We start from the raw sequence: 18,919 nt of genomic DNA, 5'->3' as shown, positions 1-18,919 counted from the left end.
AGGACACTAAACACTATGGCAAATTTTACTATAATCCAACACAGAGGAAGTGTGAGGCTATATCTATTATACAGTAGCATATATGTGTGGATATATATAATATTGACAGCCACTTATTAAAACAGGCTTCTCACCCCATCCACAAAAAAATAAAAAATTTAAAAAAAAATAAACCTCCTCAAATCAATCGGATAATCTAGATAATCTGAATTCTTAAAACTTAGTGCTCAAAAATCTCAAAGAAACACACAGTTCCCCCAACAAAAAAGTACTTTACCCACTTGTCAAAATCACTTGCAGAATTCTGCTTCTTTTCTAAGACCAAGTACATTAATCAAATGCCGAGCTTCAAAGGGGCTTCGTTTTGAGTGAACCAGCAGACAAATAAATTAGCTGCCAATGGCTCCTTTGTAATTGAAGAGGGCCAGGCTGAGGAACAAGAGAAAACTAAATAAAAAAACGGAACTGTTCCGGCAAAAGCAGCGTTTGGGGACCTGAAACAAACCAACACAGCCGTCCCACACACTCTCACTTCCAAGAGTAAGGGTGAGCCAAGCACATGTGTGTTTATTCGCTAATGAGAAGATGCAAGCATCCCACATCTGATTGATTTCTTATGTGCTACAACCATAAAAAGGGTTGTGTCTGGAATACACGTTTGAGCGTTGTGCTTAAACGTGGCAGCTTACAAACTTTATCACAGATCTCATACCTATGATCTCCAAGAACCTTTCCTTCTGAAATAATGAAACTCTGGAAAGTTTTCTTCTTTACTGCCAGGACAATTTGTGTAAGGTTTCTCACTTAAGTGTGCAAAGAACTGACCATCTTTAATTTGCAGAGCTTTTAACTGGCGACTCAGCGAGGGATGATGTCATGTGTTATGCTACAGCGGCTGGTGTGGTTCTCTCTGTTCATTTAAACCGTTCCCTCTGTTCCTGGGGCAGAGAGTCCTCCCCAGTTTCCATCCTTTCGTCAGCTTCTTCCCAGCCAGCCACAGGCAAACAGCCTCCCAGCCGCGGATGGAACAGGAAGTCTGACAGCTTGAGTCTGCAGCGGGACCCCTAGTGTTTCCCCACTCCACGTCCTGGCAGCGTTCCCCAGAAGTACAAACACACACACACACACACAGAGCTCCCATTGTTACAGCCTTCTCCAGCCCACTGATCCTAATATGGAATGCAGCAGGAAACCCATGATTTCCTGACACTCGGCAAGCTGGAGGAAGCAAGGGAAAACTCCATGAAAAAGCCCAGCTTTCCTCCATGTTAGATATGAAGTGGAAAATGGGGAAGATTTAGCAAAATTCCACTGTGTCTTCAGCCAGGCTGGGAGAACAGGAGAGCAGAGTGAAACCCTCAGGCTGTTGACACTTCTAGACGGACAGGAAGCCCCTAGAATCGGTGAAAATGAGGGTTTCTTAACTCAAACTGCTGGGGAAAAGGGACAGACCCCTTTCATCAACATCAGCGTGTTACCTTTCTTGACCAGGATGGTCAGCCAGAGGGCACATGCCAGCCACTTGGGACAAGTCTGCGCCACCCGAGGTGCCCAGAGTGAGACAGCCTGATCTCAAGCCTGCCGCTTGTGCACGGGCTCTGGGAGAAGCGGGAGAAGCAGCAGCAGCCGCGCGGTCACGGTCACGGCAGCCGGAACCGCCAGAATGAACGGCAAGGAGGCAAGCGACGGCAGCTGCGGCTGCGGCGGCCGCGAGGAGAAGAAGATGCTCAAGTGCGTGGTGGTGGGGGACGGCGCCGTGGGCAAAACCTGCCTGCTCATGAGCTACGCCAACGACGCCTTCCCGGAGGAATACGTGCCCACTGTGTTCGACCACTACGCAGGTAAGGAAAGTGGAAAACCGCCCCCTGCCTCTGGGGTACCACCCTCTGGGATGAGGGGGGCGACATCCCGGCTCCAGAGGGGCTGGTTTATCTCTACCATCAGTCCTGGGTGTGGGCCTGGCAGGAGCCAGGTAGCTGGGCGTAACGTACAACCAAGGTCTTTGCTGGACTTGTTAGAACAACTCGTAGATCAATTTTATTGCAGCCCTTTTTACCCGTCGTAAATTAAATGAGTAACGCAGGGAAAAACCCTGAACTGCCCCCTAGGCTTTGGGGCCAGAAATTTTACTCAGCATTTGCCCGAAGATTCATCAGCTTTTTACTGTGAACATTTTAAAATATAGTGTAACTGCATCACAATTCTTTTCTACCAAAAAAAAAAAAAAAAATCCCCACTAACCACACAACTGGTGAAGGAAGTGTTCTTGCCACTTTTCACATATTCACCGTGGGCCATTTATAAATGAAATGCTGAGATTAACAACATTAGAACATTCCTTTTTCTGTGAAAATTGGTGCTGTGCTTATACTTTCACTTTCCTGTGGAGGTAGTTAGAGGGAAGAGTATTAAAAGGTTTTAAATATCTATCAGACAATCTGTATCTGGAACTAAAAATGGTATTTTTAATCAATATGTTTTTAAAGTAAAAATAAACATAAAAATAAAATTTTAGTATTTCAAAACCTGTCTCAAAAGGACAAAATATGGCACAAAATATTTTAAGGTCTGAGAGTTAAGATACTGTAGTCACTACAGTCTTCCAGGTACATTTTTTTGAGTGTTCTAAAGTTTGTAGTGTGATAGCTTATCTAAATTTTTTGCATCTTGACTCTTCCTTTTTCTCTTAATCTACCCCCTCCCCGCAAGAAAACTTACTAAATTTCTTAGAAGTCAACTCATAAAATTCTCTGAGTTTACAATAGCCTAGATTGTATAACTTTTTTTAATACAGTGATCAACTTGATCACTATATCACAGTAAGATCAGCTTGAGTTACCAGAGATTTGAGGTTTTGTGAGAGGAAAATTTCTCGTCTTCACTTTGGCTTTAGGTCCGGCTCAGCAAAGGGGAAGCGGCCCACAGGAAACCTGTGTGCGCGCTGGCTTTGCTGTGGGGCCATTTGAAATCCTTTCTATAGGAAGTAGCTTCTTTTCCAGAACTAAACAATCACCTATGACTCCGCCTCCTACTACGCGTACATGATTTATGACACTATTACATAGCAGACCGGGGGGAACCACAGTGAAAACAGTCTTCTCTTCCCAGCAGGGTTTTCTATATTTGTGGAAATTAAGAATAAATTTGAACACTGGCTCCCTTAAGCTTTTCTGAAAATATGGTGACTATGCCCTGAGAAAAAAATCTTAATGAGAACAGAATAAAGAGAACTACAGGTAGACTTTCACCTTGAGGGAAAAAAAAACTAATTATAAAATTAGGTCTGCAACTTGACCTGTAAACATCTCAGCAAAGGTTATTTTTTCTACACCCTCTTTCTGCCAGGATAGGGAACTGGCTGGTACCTAATTTCAAAAACTTTTAGATCAAAAGTGGAACCCAAAGTCTATCAAAAGGAGAGCTTTTAAGTGCTTTTAAAAATTATATCTCCCCTCCCCATTTATTGGAGAAACCGATTACAGTATAGTGTCAGGAAGAAAGAGGCTGAAGCCATCCTTAGAGACAAAGGCAGCCTATAAGAAGATACATTAGCGATCAAACAAAGGCTGAACCATGGCTAGAGTCCAGTAGGATCAAGCTGTTTTATATTTCAGTCGTGTACATACTTACTGTTATTTGAGCAACAAACTCTCTTAAAGATTTTGGCTACCCCATGTTTGAGCTCTCAAGAAATCTCAGCCACTGTACCCAAAGCAATACTTTACACATAGTAGGCATTCCCAAGTGTTGTTACTTTGGTTTATACTTTGTACCTTTGTAAGTACACAGTCATCTCATGGGCTTGCAGTTAGTTTATAAGGGAAATGAAGACACGAGCCACATACATTTAGGAGCGCAAGGAAGTGAATATATCCATTAGTAGAGGGGTCTTCTCCCACAAAGACCCTAACTCTTTCTACTACCCTCCTCCTCATACAGGAACTGATTGAACGTAAACCCTTACACAGTCACACTAGAATCTACAATTGTAAAAGAACTCATGCTCTCTTCTCCACTGTCCGGTCCCTGGGTCCTGTTGGCTCATTCTGCAACTGGTTTACTGAGTCTAGAAAACTGCAGGCAAAGAATTTTAAAAAATTCAAGTCAAAGAGAATCTCTCTGTTAAAGAAGATTTTTCCCTAATAGCCGCCCATCCCAGGAAGGTGAAGATATAACAGTAAGAATGGAAGTCAGCATACTGTTCAAGATAGTGAGCTCTGAAGCCAGACAGCCCAGTTCTAATACTGGCTCTGCCATTACTGTGTGGCCTTGAGCAAGTTACTTAACTTCTCTGTACCTCAGTTATCATGAATTTTTTAAAGAGACGATAGAGGTATTAAGATCATGAGAACAAAATAAAGTAATACATGTAGTTCTTAGAACAGAGCCTTACACATGATAAACGTTAGGTACATAGTAGCTATTATTATTAAGAATAGGGTCTCTACACTTGCACACAGCTAGGAAAGGGAATTAAAATTAATTAAAAGATAAAGACTACAACAAGGAAAGATAATTTCAAGAATATCTTCCGGTGGGGGAGGGTAACAGCTCAGTGGTAGCGTGTGTGCTTAGTGTGCAGAAGGTCCTGGGTTCAATCCCCAGTACCTCCATTAATCAATAGAAAGAAGAAAAGAAAGAAAAGAAAGAAAAGGAGGAAAGAAAGGAAGAAAGGAAGAAAGAAAGGAAGGAAGGAAGGAAGAAAGAAAGAAAGAGAGAGAACTTCCTCCAGATGGAGTAGGGTATGACAGAGTGAATGTATTGTCCCTAGAATATAGACACCGTGCTTACTGATAATTAATAAATATGTCCACGTGGAGCAATAATAGTGGGATATTCACTCAAGAGAGAAAGTATTAGTTTTGCATGAGTGATTGTAGAAAAATCAACAACCAAGTAGAAAAAGCTGTTTTTAAGTTCTATGAATCTTGGTTATTTTCCCTTCTTCCTACCTACCAGAATCCAAAATTACCTCTCCTTGATAGAGATTTCCTTGACAGAGCTTTCCTTGACTCCCCAAAGAGAATTCCTTGCTCTATCTTCAACACATCTCCAGAAATGTGCTAACACTGCTAGAACACAGCTCCCACCATTGTATGACAATTTATTTGTTTCCTTACTTTCCCACCCCCACTGTACTGTAAGCTCCTGAAGGAAAGGGTCATGTCTTGCCAAAACTGGTGTTCAATTCTCAGTCCTCATCTTACTTGATCTCTTGAAGGCTTTTCTTGTGGTTTATTACTCTCCTTCTTGAAACACTTGCTTAGTTCCTAGAATACCACATTCTCCCAGTTTTTATTCCCCTCTCTGGTAAATCTCTCTCCATCTCTTCCCTACCACTCTGTGTTGGCATACTTGTGTTCAGTCCCCTTCTCTAGTTATGCTCTTGCCCTGGTTGACTGCATCTACTCTCATTACTTTAAATATTATTCATACACTGATGACTCTCAAATGTATATCTCTACCACAAAAAAAAGTCCTTGACCCAGACTCAAATAACCAACTGTCCATTTGGTTATCCAATAAGCATCTCAAACTTAACCTGTTCAAAACAGAATTTTTTAATTCTCCCAATCTACTCCTCCTCATTCTTTCCCATTGAAGTACATGACCACTATCTTTTACCCAGTTGCTCAGAACAAAAATTTTGCTATTATCCTTAATTCCTTTCTTCCTTTGACAATACCTACCATCCGTCTCCATTCAAACCACCAGTTATTATCCCTTCCTACTATCAATCAGGTCAACATTCAAAATACATCTCAAACCTGATCACTGCTCACCATCTCCACTGCTTTCACTCTTATCCAAACCACCATCATTTCTCACACAAAGTACTGGAATCACGTCCCAATTCCCTGCTTCTGGTCTTGCCTCCTGTAGTCAATTCTTCACACAGCTAACAGAGGGACTATCTATAGCCCCAAATCCACCAATCACTTCCCTTCACCCTAAGACCTCATTTATCATGGTCTACAAGGCACTCCATGACTTGGTCCCTGATATCTCTCCAACCTCATCTCCTAACACTCTGCTCTTCAGCATTTCTGCTCTAGCCACACCAGCCATCTTGATATTCCTCAAACACACCAAACTCCTTCCTTCCTTGAAGATTTTGTACTTGTTCTTCCCCCAACATGACCTTATTCCCCCCAGATCCTCCTCATCTTCAATTGATCCCATTATCAAAGCATTCACACACACAAACACAAACACACGTACACACAGAGTCACTTTCTATCCAGCTTCATCTTTTCTCATAAGATTTAACACTACTTGATGTTATATTTATTTGCTTACCATTTTTGTCCCACACTGGAATATAAATTCCACGAGGGCAAGGACTCTGTCTTGTTCACTGCTCTATCCTCATCTCTTAACTAGAACTCAACATATAATAAACTCTCAATAGCTAGTTATTGAATTAATTAATTCCTATGTCTTAATCATCTTAGATAAGTGCTTAGATAAGTCCTGGTCCATTAAAACTTTGGCAAATAAATGAACAATTTGTTGGTCCAATATATGTCTCTTCAGGAAAGAACATACAAAATATTTATCAAATGTATTATATTTTTGAACTATTTTGCTCACATTTTAAATAATCATTTTACCCCTACAGGAATTAAATTTTTTTGACCCAAGGGGCCAGCATCACATCTGTTAAATGGTGTTAACTATATAATGTAAAAATTTCATTCGGAAACAGATGGGATGCATTCAAATTCCTCCATTTGAATTACATTCAAAAGCTTACCTAAACTTTGAGTGACCCACTCAGACATTTATAGTTCTTAATAAAGGAGCATCTTCCAGAGTAATCCCAAGTTCAGCTAAGGGCTAGGTCTAAAACTTGGGGCCAGCAGGAAGAAGGTAGAATGGATCACTCATGCTTTTTACAAGTGTGCCTAAGAAGTATCTCTGGGCTCTGCTTCCTACTCCCTTCCAGGAATGACTCAAGAGGTCCTAACAACCTTTAGAGATTTCACATCTTACCATGGGACAATCATATTTCTTCTCCCTTCCTGTCTTTATCTGATCTTCAGCTTTGAGTTTTACGGCAGACCTCTCACTGACAAAGTATTACCAATTAATGTTTCACATGACAGATGACATATTCCATTTTGAATTTAGATTGTATGTTGAGTTAGATTATGCTTGTGGTTTGTACATTTATGTGCACGGCTGTGTAAAATAAGGCCATTCAGGTTGAAGCCTGTGCATGATGGACCTCATTCACCTTGTCCATCATCCTCTGTATTATAACTGGTCTTGTCTATGACTCTTTTTTCTATCACCCACCCTTTTAGGAAAATCCCTTATGTTTAAAAAGTTGAGTCACTATTTGCAGATCTAGGCTGCCTATGCAGGATATTAACACAATTTGTGTAAAGGGGAAAAAAATCTAGTTGCTCTATCAGCTGAGTGAGACGTAAAAGGAAGTTGTTTTCCCAGAGAGCTGAACATCGATTCTCAACTTTTTCCACCTAATTAAATGGTTATCAGTCCAAGGTAGATGCAATCAGAACCTTAATGGCCAGAGCAAGGGGAAACTATGCCCAATCAATGAGGGGAAAACTAACATAAAATAATAAAAAGTGAATAAAAACAAAACCCCAGGCCTATCAAGTGTGATGACATAGTTCTGCCCACTTGGGAATATTTACTCAGGAGCTTCTCTTTTGTTCGTTCTGAAGACACCCAAGAGTCTCTGGAGAAGGGATGAGATTCTGGGCTTCTCTGTAAGCCAAAAGCAAAACTAAAACGCCTCTCCTGGGACACTGAAATAAATCACCAGGTTTCTAACCTTAGGCAAAAATATGAAAGAAATATGTGAAAGAGGAGACAAGAATGGGCCCGTTGAATCACTTCCTTCTAAATACCATGATGCTCAGTACCCAACGGCTTATAGGTGTTCAACCTTCCAGTGTCCTTTTCTGAGGCGGTGAGATGTGTGTGTGTGATGCTTTTTCTGGACTTTTGGAGGCCACATCAAAGATGCAGTGACAGGAATTATAGAAACAGTCCCTTCCACAATCTCCACTGTGGTGCCTAAGAGTGTAAGCACATGCAGAGAGTGTGAATCGTGAGCTTCATCTCCCAGGAGTAACAAAGAATAGCAGAGGGAAAAAGAAAACTAAGTATCTGTGACCAGAGTGACCCCAGAAAAGTCACGCTCCCGGGATCAGAAGAAACTGCATCTGCAGTTCATAACCCTTCTGCATTCCAGCTTCCGCTGGCGACAAACCAAGCCCTGCAGCCAATTCCGGCTTCAGTGGACAGGCTCCCTGTGACCAAGACTTTCATTCTGCAAGGCCTGGCCCCCTACACTGTCCAAGCTAGGAAATCCTTCATGCATTTTATTAGTACCTAACTGCCCAAGGAGGTTGGGCTTCAGGTAAACAGTATTGTATTTCCAGGATAGCATTTTCAGAATCTGCCATCACTCCCTATTCTTGAGGGGCAAAGAACAAATTTAGCTCAGAGATGGCTCTGTACATTGGACATCTATGTTTTGGGATATAGTTGGCTTGTTCTACAAAGGCAGCTTGAAGGTGGGCAACTAATGTGGACTTTGAGGAAAGGACAGGTAAGAAAACTCAACAGAAATGACCCCCCTCACCAATCCCAAGCACAAGGTCACAGGATATACAAAGGTCCTACCCTTCATGTAAGGATACAGTTTCTGATAAGGCTGAAAATGTATTTTCCCATCAACAGAAATCCATGCCACCCCTTGGGTTAGTTAGCAGAATCTAGATAGTTAATTTTCCGGGTGTAACGCAGTCAGAATAAATCCCATCATGAATTCAATAGGTACCCACTGTGAATCATAGAGTGGCCCAATATCATTCCTGAATTCTCTGAAGTCCACCAACTTTCTGGATGTGCCCAATATTCACGAGACAAAAGGACCTGATTCATGTGTATTCATTCCACGTTTTGTCTTGGTTCACACCACAGCTTCTATTTATGGTGTCTGTCGTTCACAATCTCAGTGTGAATTTCATTATGGCCACGTGTGATCCTACACGCAGTGTGGTTGAAACTCAAACGCCACTAGAACATGTACTCAACAACAGTAGCAATAGCTGTCCACTTACATAGTCCTTGCTACGATTCAGGCATATTTGACACATTTTCAGACGTAGATTCATTGCCTCCTCACAGTGTTCCTATGAGGTGTTATTATTTTCTCAATTTTTACTGATGAGGAAACCAAGGCACAAAGTTAGTAACCAATTTGCCCGAGATTAAATAACTTGTAAGGGAGTAAGTGGAGGCCATGAAACAGTAAATAAACAGTGTAAGCTGTGTATAGGTTTACAGCTAACAGCATTAATTGAAAAGCCACTGTTATTTAGGGTATGCTAATCTGCTACAACAAATAAACCCAGACATGTAACGGATTAACACCATAGCAGGATGTTCTTTGCTGATGTTATGGTCCTGGGCAGGTAGTCAAGTCAGTGGAGCTGCGTTCTGCCATTCAGTCATTTAGGGACCCAGGCTCTTTCCATTTTGTGACCCTGCCATCTCTTAAGATCTCATAGTTATCTGCATCTGCATCCAAGCAGCCTAATGAGAAAGAGCATAGAGAAACCTGAATTTTGAAAGTTTTATGGGCCAGGCATGGAGGTGACGGACATCATTTCCCATCAGATGCCATAGGAGATAACTTAGTCACCAGGCCCCATCTCGGTTTAAGGGAAGCTGGGAGATAAAACCCACCTACATGTCCGCAAGAGAAAGAATGGATTTTGATGGAAACTAGCCATTTCTGTTTGCATCAGGCTCTCTAGCCACCAAATATCATTGCATTCTTTTTCCCACATGTAAAACAAAGCATCTTCAGGTGATAAGTGGTCCTTTCCATCTGATGGAGATAGAAGACCACAAGATGTGCCCCATACACACACTCACCCCTTAGACAATGATAGAACAGGGATGGGATAACCAAAAATATTCAAACCCCCTTCTGGAAAAGGGAAGAATGGGAGAGACATAGCAATAACAGAATCCTGATGGCAAATATTGAGAAGACTCCATGCCCTGGCAGTGGGGGAAGTTTCTTGAATTGACATTCATCCTATTCTCTGGGAGCAATTTCTTCATCCATTATTCTCAACTTTCCCTGGCTTGGGTCTCCGGGAATTTCTTCTTCCTCATCAGTTATCTTCCATAACACACATCTGAATTGGACCTTAGGGACTCTGTCTTTCTTAGGAGCTATGCGGCTTTCACAGCCAGCTTCTTGCTTGTGCAATTTTGAGGCTCAAGTGTTGTTTTATAGTCATAAGACTGTTTAGTCCAAGTTTGGAGTTTCTTCGGAAATGCAATTCTCTCAAAAACTTGTTTGGCTTCTGCTAAGTTCCATGTACCAGTAACCACATCCAAGATTAAAGTATGTCTTTCCCAGACGTACTTCTTAAACATACATTATTTGCCTGCTTTGTCTAGCCAGTGCCTTTTGCCCTCAAATTAACAATAGCTACATAGAGGCCATATGAAGCAGAAAACTTAGATGAGTTCCCTGGAACTTATCTTTGCCACAGAGTTGATTCCCTGTTTAAACACAGAAATGAACATTTGTTGCTCAAATCCTTTTTTAATTGTATCTTCTATTTGTGGAATCCAAAAATGGTCGATTTTCCTTCTCTAGAAGGCCATTAAGAGTGGCGTTCTATCAACCTCTGCTTAAAAAACAACCAACTCAATTCTCTTCTTTCTTATGACACCTGGCTCAATACAGCAACAACTAATATACTCTAATATTCTGGCTTTTCCCAATCCTTTCTTTGAGTGCTATAGACTCAGTAAGAATTAGGTTTACCCTCCAGATTCGGCAGACAATAGCTGTACAGAATGTTCTGCCACGGTGTAACAATGTTCTTCACCTTTCTAGTCTGTTCTGTTTTCTTATTACCTGCCTCTTAGTGGTGGAGCTAACAGCACACTTGTTTTGGTTTTTGTAATAATGGAACCACACTAGAAAAGCTAGTGGAACAAATAGACTCAAATATATAATGATTCAAACTGTTAGAATTCTATTTTTTTGCTTGGATAACAGACCTGGGCAAGTGTTCAGATGGATGAGATGGTTCTGTTCCACATGGTCATTCAAGGATTTACTTTTTTCCATCTTGTGACTCTGCCATTGGGTAGGACTTTGTAGTGCTCTATATCTAGACAGGAGAAGATGAAAGAATACGGAAGAGTGAGGACAGAGAGTCATGGTCTGGGCCAGGTCCTTAAGTGGCAGGCATGACTTCTGTTCACATTTCATTGGAGAGAAGTTAAACCCTAGGCCACACATCACTATAAGAGAGGTTAGCTATATGCCCAAAGAAAGGGTGAACAGATTTTAATGGACACTTAATAATCATCATCACACTAAGTTAAAATTTCTTACATCAAATAGAATCGACCCATAAGCAATATAAATTGCCCTAAGTGCCATATTTAATTAGATGTTTATTCAACTATAAATGACATACCTAAATTTCCCAAACTTGCCTGGTTATTAGAAAAACCTGCCTGTTAAAAATGCAGATTCTGTAATTTGGTGCAGCCATGATAGAAAACAGTATGGAGTTTCCATATACACACACACACACACACACACACACTCTCTGTCTCTCTCTCTCTCTCTCTCTCTCAATGGAATATTACTCAGCCATAAAAAAGAATGAAATATTGCCATTTGCAACAACATGGGTGGACCTAGAGAATGTCATACTAAGTGAAGTAAGTCAGACAGAGAAAGACAAATATCATATGACATCACTTTTATGTGGAACCTAAAAAATAATTCAAATGAATCTATATACAAAAGAGAAACAGACTCACATAGAAAACAAACTTATGGTTACCAAACGGGAAAGAGAGAGGGAGAGAGACAAATTAGGAGTATGGGATTAAGAGATACACACTACTATACATAAAATAGATAAACAACAAGGATTTACCGTATAACACAGGGAATAGTATTCAATATCTTGTAATAATCTATAGTGGAAAATAATCTGAAAAAATATATATATGACTAAATCACTTTGCTCTACACCTGAAACCAGCACAATATTGTAAATCAACTGTACTTCAATTTTAAAAGGGAAAAAAAAATACAGATTCTTTGGTCCATACCAGAGCTGCTATACCAGACCCAATAAGAGAAAGAGCTGTAAATGTAAACTTCAACAAGCATCCTAAGCATTCCTTTTTAGGTGGAACCTATGAAATTACCATTTTGTAGTTCAAAACCACTGGCTATCTTAAGTTCCTATTGTTCAATCTAATGTAATTTAGAAAGTTCATAAAACCCTTCTCTATGATATAAAAATGCCTAGAAATCAAGTTAAGAGGAACAATTCCATAAACAATCATCAATCAGTAAAAAGCAATTTAAAAATAGGTATACATATATATAGAATTTCTTGAGTTGGTAGTTTCTAACAGGAGAAATTGTGTAAAACAGAAGAGGCCCTCAGAGCCTCTCAGAAACAGCTAGCAAATTCCTAAATGAGGAGTCAGAGTGCTTTTTAGAAAGACCTGTGCCCATGGCTGGGACACAGAGAGACCCTGGAAGAAAGAGAATGCACAAGGCTGAGAAGCAGAGGTGTTTGCAGAGGCTGGCGCAAGGTGGGGAAAGCCGCAGAGAGCTGTAAAACAGAGCAGGAAGAAGGCTAACCAGGCAGACTCGGGCGCACGAGCACCAGCTGCTGGGAGAAGAGCCGTAGGCAGGACTGGCAAAGCTGTGTAAGTGAGAATCGCTGTTCACTGAGCCTGCTGTCTGCAGAACAGCCATCAGCATGACTGTGAGACCTTTGGAGGGGTCACTGAGGGAAACTTAGAGAACACCTAGTCTCATGGGAGGAGGCAAAGGAGTCTTAAGCAAACAGGAAAGAGACTGGAATCCTTGGGGTGGTTTTGGTGCAGCTCTGTCTTGGATACTGTTAGAGCTCTTCCATATCCACCGGGCCCATGATTGTGAAATGAACATAAACATCTGTTTCCCCTCTGCAAATCTTTCTGTTCTTCTTCATGCTTTGACCTAACATTTGGCGGAAAGGAGGGGGGAAAAAACAAAAATGGATCGTTGCCTAAAATTCAACTTCTCAGAGTCCCAGAAAGCTTCTCCTTGGGCTAGAATCTGGCTCCTGAAAGAGATAACATGTAAATTCTGGGAGAGACAGACATTTTGTAACTGAGTCTCAGGCATCCTCATCTGGACAACTAACTGACCAGCACTCCTGCTCACGGGGACCAAGCCTTCCTTTGGAGTCTCTCCAGCTGTTTTAATACAGATTAGTCAGTCAGGCCTCAGAATGCGATCCTACTTGCCAACAAGAGAGAAAAACAATGCTCTGTGTGGCCTGAGCAGAATGTACTCTAATGAAAGAAACTGCTTCCTGGTCCTTTTTACAGTTTACTAATAAAATAGTAACTAACTAATATTAATTAGCTAAGTATTTAATATGGGCCAAGCCTTGTGTTACTTTGCTATCTTCTTTGAGCCTCAAATTATTTCTAATTAGTAAGTATCTTCATTTCACAGATGAGAGAATTGAAACTCAGAGAAGGAACCTGTCCAACACCACAGGACCAGGAAGTGGTAGAATTGGGATTAAAATCTGTCAGTTCAAATGTTACCTCCTCAGGAGGCCAAATCACCCTGATTAAACTGACCACCTTTTCAAAACCTGTTTATTTTCTCTACAGTTATTATCTTATGTGTTTATTTATTTGTCCAGTGCTTGTCTCACCCTAGAATGTATACTTCATAAAGGAAAGTTTCTTTCTGTCTTATTTACTCTTATGTCCCCAATGTCTGGAATTAGCCTACAACACAATACACACCCAAAATGTCTGTTGAATGATTGAATGAATAAATGATTGAATGAATGGATGGCTGACATCCGAGAGTCTCACAGTCTTAACCACTGCACTGCACTGAAGTTAGCACCCCGGGTAAACAGTCAGGATAATTTTCTATGTTGAAATTTGATTCTCCTACATCCTCAAAGGATCTATCCTAAGCATCATGGACATACACTCGAGAATAGTTTATTGGCTTTCTTTAAAAATTGTAAAACAATTTTATTTTTCTACGAAAAAAATTCCAAAAGCTTTTGTTTCCAGTCCAATTTCAAACTTGTGAGCTGAATGATTTAATGAGGCAAAAAAAAAAAAGTGTTTTCCTAATTATATTAGAGATAGGTTTTTGGATGCTATATACTAGAGGCAAAAAGAAAAATTTAATTCCCTAATGTATGTATTGTGTCACTTTTTTTTCAAATAATTAGAGTAATTAAGAGAAAAACAATAAGTCAATAATGTCCTTAGTCTATACCAAGTGTAAACTTCCTAAAAATTATGAATGCTGTTGATAAAATGTAACCATTCACTTGCTAGAAAGTATACTAATTTTCAGTTGGTATGCTTGTGAGAAATACAATGAACATGTTCATGTATATTAATAATGGGGCGCTTTAGTGATTAAGAGGAAAATGGCTGTGCTCTCTCTCCTCAAGCCTCCTCTGCTCAAATTGGATAAGACTGCACTATAAGCCCAAATACTTCTTTCCTCAGCTAAAATGAAATTTCATAGGACATTTACAATAGTTCAAGCTGGTAAATTAGAGCCTTAAGAATTTTCAATAGTAAACATGTTTTCAACCAAACTTCTCACAAGAGACAGAGTGAATGTTAAATCTTAAGTGTCAATATTAGGCATAAATTTTTCTGTAGAGATTGTACTCTGTTCATTTCATTCATTTACCCTCCAAATAACTCTCCCCACCAAGTCCTCCCTTTGAGATAAGCTGAAACTTTCAGGCTGCAGATCGAAGCCATTTTCTCTCACTCAAGTTAACATAGATGGAGGAATCCTCTTTATCGTCCTCAGAATAACAGCTTTCAGTGTATCTGAAGACCAAGGAAATTTTCATCCTTATCATCCTCAGACAATACACGCAGATCTTTCCAACTCCCTTCATAGATACTTGACCTATTCATTCCTCGTTCTTACTGGGCAACTTCTCATGAATTCACTTCAAGTAAAGCATGAACAACTTACATTTCAAATCTGTAATTTCAAAGCACACAGTAAGTAGGCTTTGTAATTTTTTCATAGTAACGGGTACTTCGTCAACATGGTTAGATGTAGTACTAACAAGATGTAGAAATCTAGGCTAAATAATCTTTTAGATCACCTCTATTTTGGGGGTTTTGTCCTTGTTATTAGGGAATTAATGTGTCCTTAGGTTGACATACTCTTTGGTATTATAGGAGACATTTTGGTCCCTGAGGTTATCACAGATCTGTATTTTATAGTACTGAATATTCTATCATTGTAACAGATATGCTAGTCTTACTAGGATTTAGTATATAGTAGATTACAAATGAATAATTTTTTTTTTACTTCATTCACTTCCTACCAGTCAACACATTAAATGCTTCTTCAGGGTAGTGTACAGCAGACAAGAATCCTATTTAACAAGCTCACCAATTACCACTGACTGAATTCCAGTTTCACAGAAGACATTCTGTTCCAGGGTAACCTAGATTTTTCTGGACACAGAAAGAAATCTTGAGTTCCAAGGTATAAACAAACCCTGAAATACCTACAAGAGATCATGAGTTATTTTGGACCCTACTACATCATCAATTAAACTTAAGTAATCTACACAGTAAAAGAAATTACTTCATGTTGTGTCTACTTGTATATGTGGGTCCTCAAGTGATTTCCAAAATTTCAACTGCTATCCAAGTGTTGACTCTTCCAGTGGTAGGGGAGGAGTAAAAGGGACCCTCTTTGGGAAGATGGATTCATAGATGCATAGCTTTCAAAGCATCCACACGGCATTTGGAAAAACGCATTTTATTTGTGTTCCATGTCACAAGGAGCCAGTAACCCTATCATAGTTTTCCTATCTGATACTGCTGCTTCAGCCGCCTTGCTTTTACAATTCACGGACAGTTTAGAAGCCTGCTCCCTGTGAAATGAGGAAGAGAATTTCTATTCCACTGACAGACACTTAGCTCCACTTACAGAGTTGACATCTGGTTACTCCTACAGACCCTGATAATCACCCAAAGCCCAGAGAAAAAAAGCACCAAGTAAAGCATTCTGAGGATGAGAAGGGTCAGTCAGCCCACAGAATGATCCATTTGTCCGTTAAAAAAACTGTTAGCATTATTCTATTTCTTTGTAAATGGGCACCAACAACCTGTGAACAAAGTAACTGAAAATGATGACTTCAGAGGATTTCATGCAGTTTTGTTGTTCTTTTCATGGTTCTTAAAATCAATAATCAGCTATTGAAAGATAGATGACATACTCGAAAAAAAGCCTCATAAAAATTGTTTTTGTTCTTATTTAGTCTTCTTATTTTAAAAATCCTACACTTTCTTTGGTATGTGCACTAGGGCTTTCTTCCACCTCTCAAGTCCCTCTATCTGGTGAATTCTGCAGAAAAGGGAATAAACATCTTCTAAGAGAAAGGCAGTGGTATACTAACTTGACAAGCAGCTCCTGATAAACCAACTTTCATACTCATACTATTTAAATTGTATCCTCTATTAAGGAAAAAAATACTTGAGAAATATTTAAATGGTTCATGTGAGAATCATAGAAATTCAGTGATGGAAATTATACCACGATGCAAGAGGACTGAAGAAGGACAGGGAACTGTATTCAATATCTTGTATAACCTTTAATGAAAAAGAACAGGAACTGAAAACAAATACATGTATACATATGCATGATTGGGACACTGTGTTGTACACCAGAAATTGACACAGTGTAACTGACTGCACTGCAATTAAAAATAATAAAATAAAATAAAATAATAACAGAAGGACTAATGCAAGTCTACCCCTAAACAATGTCTGTCAAATCTATGGAAAGAGAAAATTAAGTAAAATTTTTCTCTGTGATTCTTCAAGGACAAGGTTCTTTCAGCCCCAAATCCTTGGTCATTTTTCCACTAGGATCCATTAGGATCCTTTCTTCAGTACATACAATGATCTTCCTCTTCTAATATCCTTATTTCTCCTTTTTGCTCATTTTAACATCACGTCTCAGAGGCAGGAACATTCCTGTATTCGAAGGATGAAGACTAGCACAGGGAATTCCTACTCCCTGGGCTCCCTGACCAGGTAACTCCATCTTACTCCCCAAGAGAGGTGCTATTTAAAGCAGGATCTGCATGGAGTCTTGTTCCATTAAATCAGAGCAGGCACAAAAAGTGAGAGCTGGGTGTTTTTAGCACAGATCCAAGTGTTCTTGAATCATAAAAGACTGTGGTTTTAACTTGACTTCCCAAACACCTTCCTTCTTTTATACACATTATCACTCAATGGCTAAAGATGCAGAAATTCAAAGAGCAGAACTATAATTTTTTACTAAAGAATCTGGCATTATGTCCTATCTCTAAATATCTGTATTGTTATGCAGGTCTCTTAAGGCAATAAGACCCCCATAGCTTCCCCACTCCTCCTTCTCTGTTGTCTCTCAGCTATGTGAATACCTCCCTTAAAACAGCTGCTTCTCTCCTCCTCTGCCAGGCTGCTCCCATAAGGCAAGGCTCTTTCCCTCTATCACACTTGGGCTTAGAGTCAGCACTAGGTTACAAGGGCTGATTATATTTCTAGCACCAGAGAATAGTGATAAAGGATGTAGCACCTTTTCCAGTGTCAGGAACACAATGGATGCCCCAGGGATGAAAATTGCATTATACATCTCCCACGGACATGCTCAAAGAGATTGTCTTCAACTACAAAATAAGGGATCTGGACAAGCCCTGGTTCAAATATGACATTGCTGTCCGACTTCCAAAGTAACTTGGGCATCTTCTCTTTCAAAGGATCGGAGATGATTTCAGGGTGAATGGATCCATGCCATCATGGGAGCAGCCTGATACTGTGTTGGGTCCAGGTGTCAAGAGAACAAAGGCAAAGGAATGCAACTTCCTTAAAAGGTGTTTTGTTATTTCTTTTTTTGTTAATTTTTTAAATTGAAGTATAGTCAGTCGACAATGTTGTGTTAATTTCTGGTTTACAGCATCCTAGGTGATCCACAGAGGTACACAGAAAAGGGAGGGAAGGGAAGGGCACATTCAGTGAGTTGATTATTGCCCTGAAGCCTCATTCTGTCACCCCTGGATGAGTGTTTCCCTCACGAGGAGGTTACTATCTGGAGAGTTTCATAGGAAAATCGTGAAATATTCAAAGAAGGTGACTTCCATACCTATTTTATCAGTTCAGCGCTGGCGGCAGTGTTTTCACTATGAGCATTCCCATCTAAGTTCATGGACACCTCTGCAAGATTAAAATAAGTGCAATGCAACTCACTGTTGATCTTGACTGTGTGTGTTTGTGAGAGAGAGAGAGAGAGAGAGAGAGAGAGATCCAGAGAGACAGAGAAACAGAAAAACCCCCAACTCTTTTGGTAGAAAAAAGAAGGAAGGATATACATGGCTACACTCCTCAGGTATTGCCCTTACACAGCTCTGCTTTTCCAGATTAGGGTTTAATCTCATCCCTACAAGATGATTTCAATGAGTTTTATTTATTTTTAAGAAAAGATCGGCTTACCTATAAAAGCCCGTTAAAAGTTTCTATAGTCTCATTTCACAGTCTAATTTTACTCTACCCTGAGAGCCTCTAAAAATATCTTGTTGAGCAAATTCATTACCACTATAACTCTCTCTAACATGTCATTTTACGTTGAAACCAGGTATCTAGGAAGTAACCTGTCTTCTTGATAACACGGTATTATAGGGGTCCCCAGGCAACTATCTGTATTTGCCAAACATCCTCAAGAAATTATAAATTATATAATGCATATGAAAACATTTTGTGTGCTGGAAAACACTACCAAAGGTTATTGTTTCTTATTAGTAATAAATCACTT

The 18,919-nt window shown here is 39.9% G+C and overlaps 1 protein-coding gene across 1 annotated transcript in view; it reads left to right on the top strand.

Annotated features, from left to right (window-relative positions):
* Positions 1 to 1,038: 1,038 nt before the first annotated feature.
* The window catches only part of RHOJ (ras homolog family member J), a 76,813-nt gene continuing 58,932 nt past the window's right edge, over positions 1,039 to 18,919 (top strand). Inside the window, exon 1 of the mRNA XM_010962245.3 lies at positions 1,039 to 1,841. Coding sequence (XP_010960547.1) covers positions 1,664 to 1,841 — 178 coding nt within the window. The 5' untranslated portion in view covers positions 1,039 to 1,663. The remainder of the gene's footprint in view (positions 1,842 to 18,919) is intronic.

Source organism: Camelus bactrianus, chromosome 6, assembly GCF_048773025.1.
Source record: "Camelus bactrianus isolate YW-2024 breed Bactrian camel chromosome 6, ASM4877302v1, whole genome shotgun sequence".
Classification (NCBI taxonomy): domain Eukaryota; kingdom Metazoa; phylum Chordata; class Mammalia; order Artiodactyla; family Camelidae; genus Camelus; species Camelus bactrianus.
The sequence above is the reverse complement of the archived record's forward strand: the minus strand, read 5'-3'. Positions and strand labels throughout refer to the sequence as shown.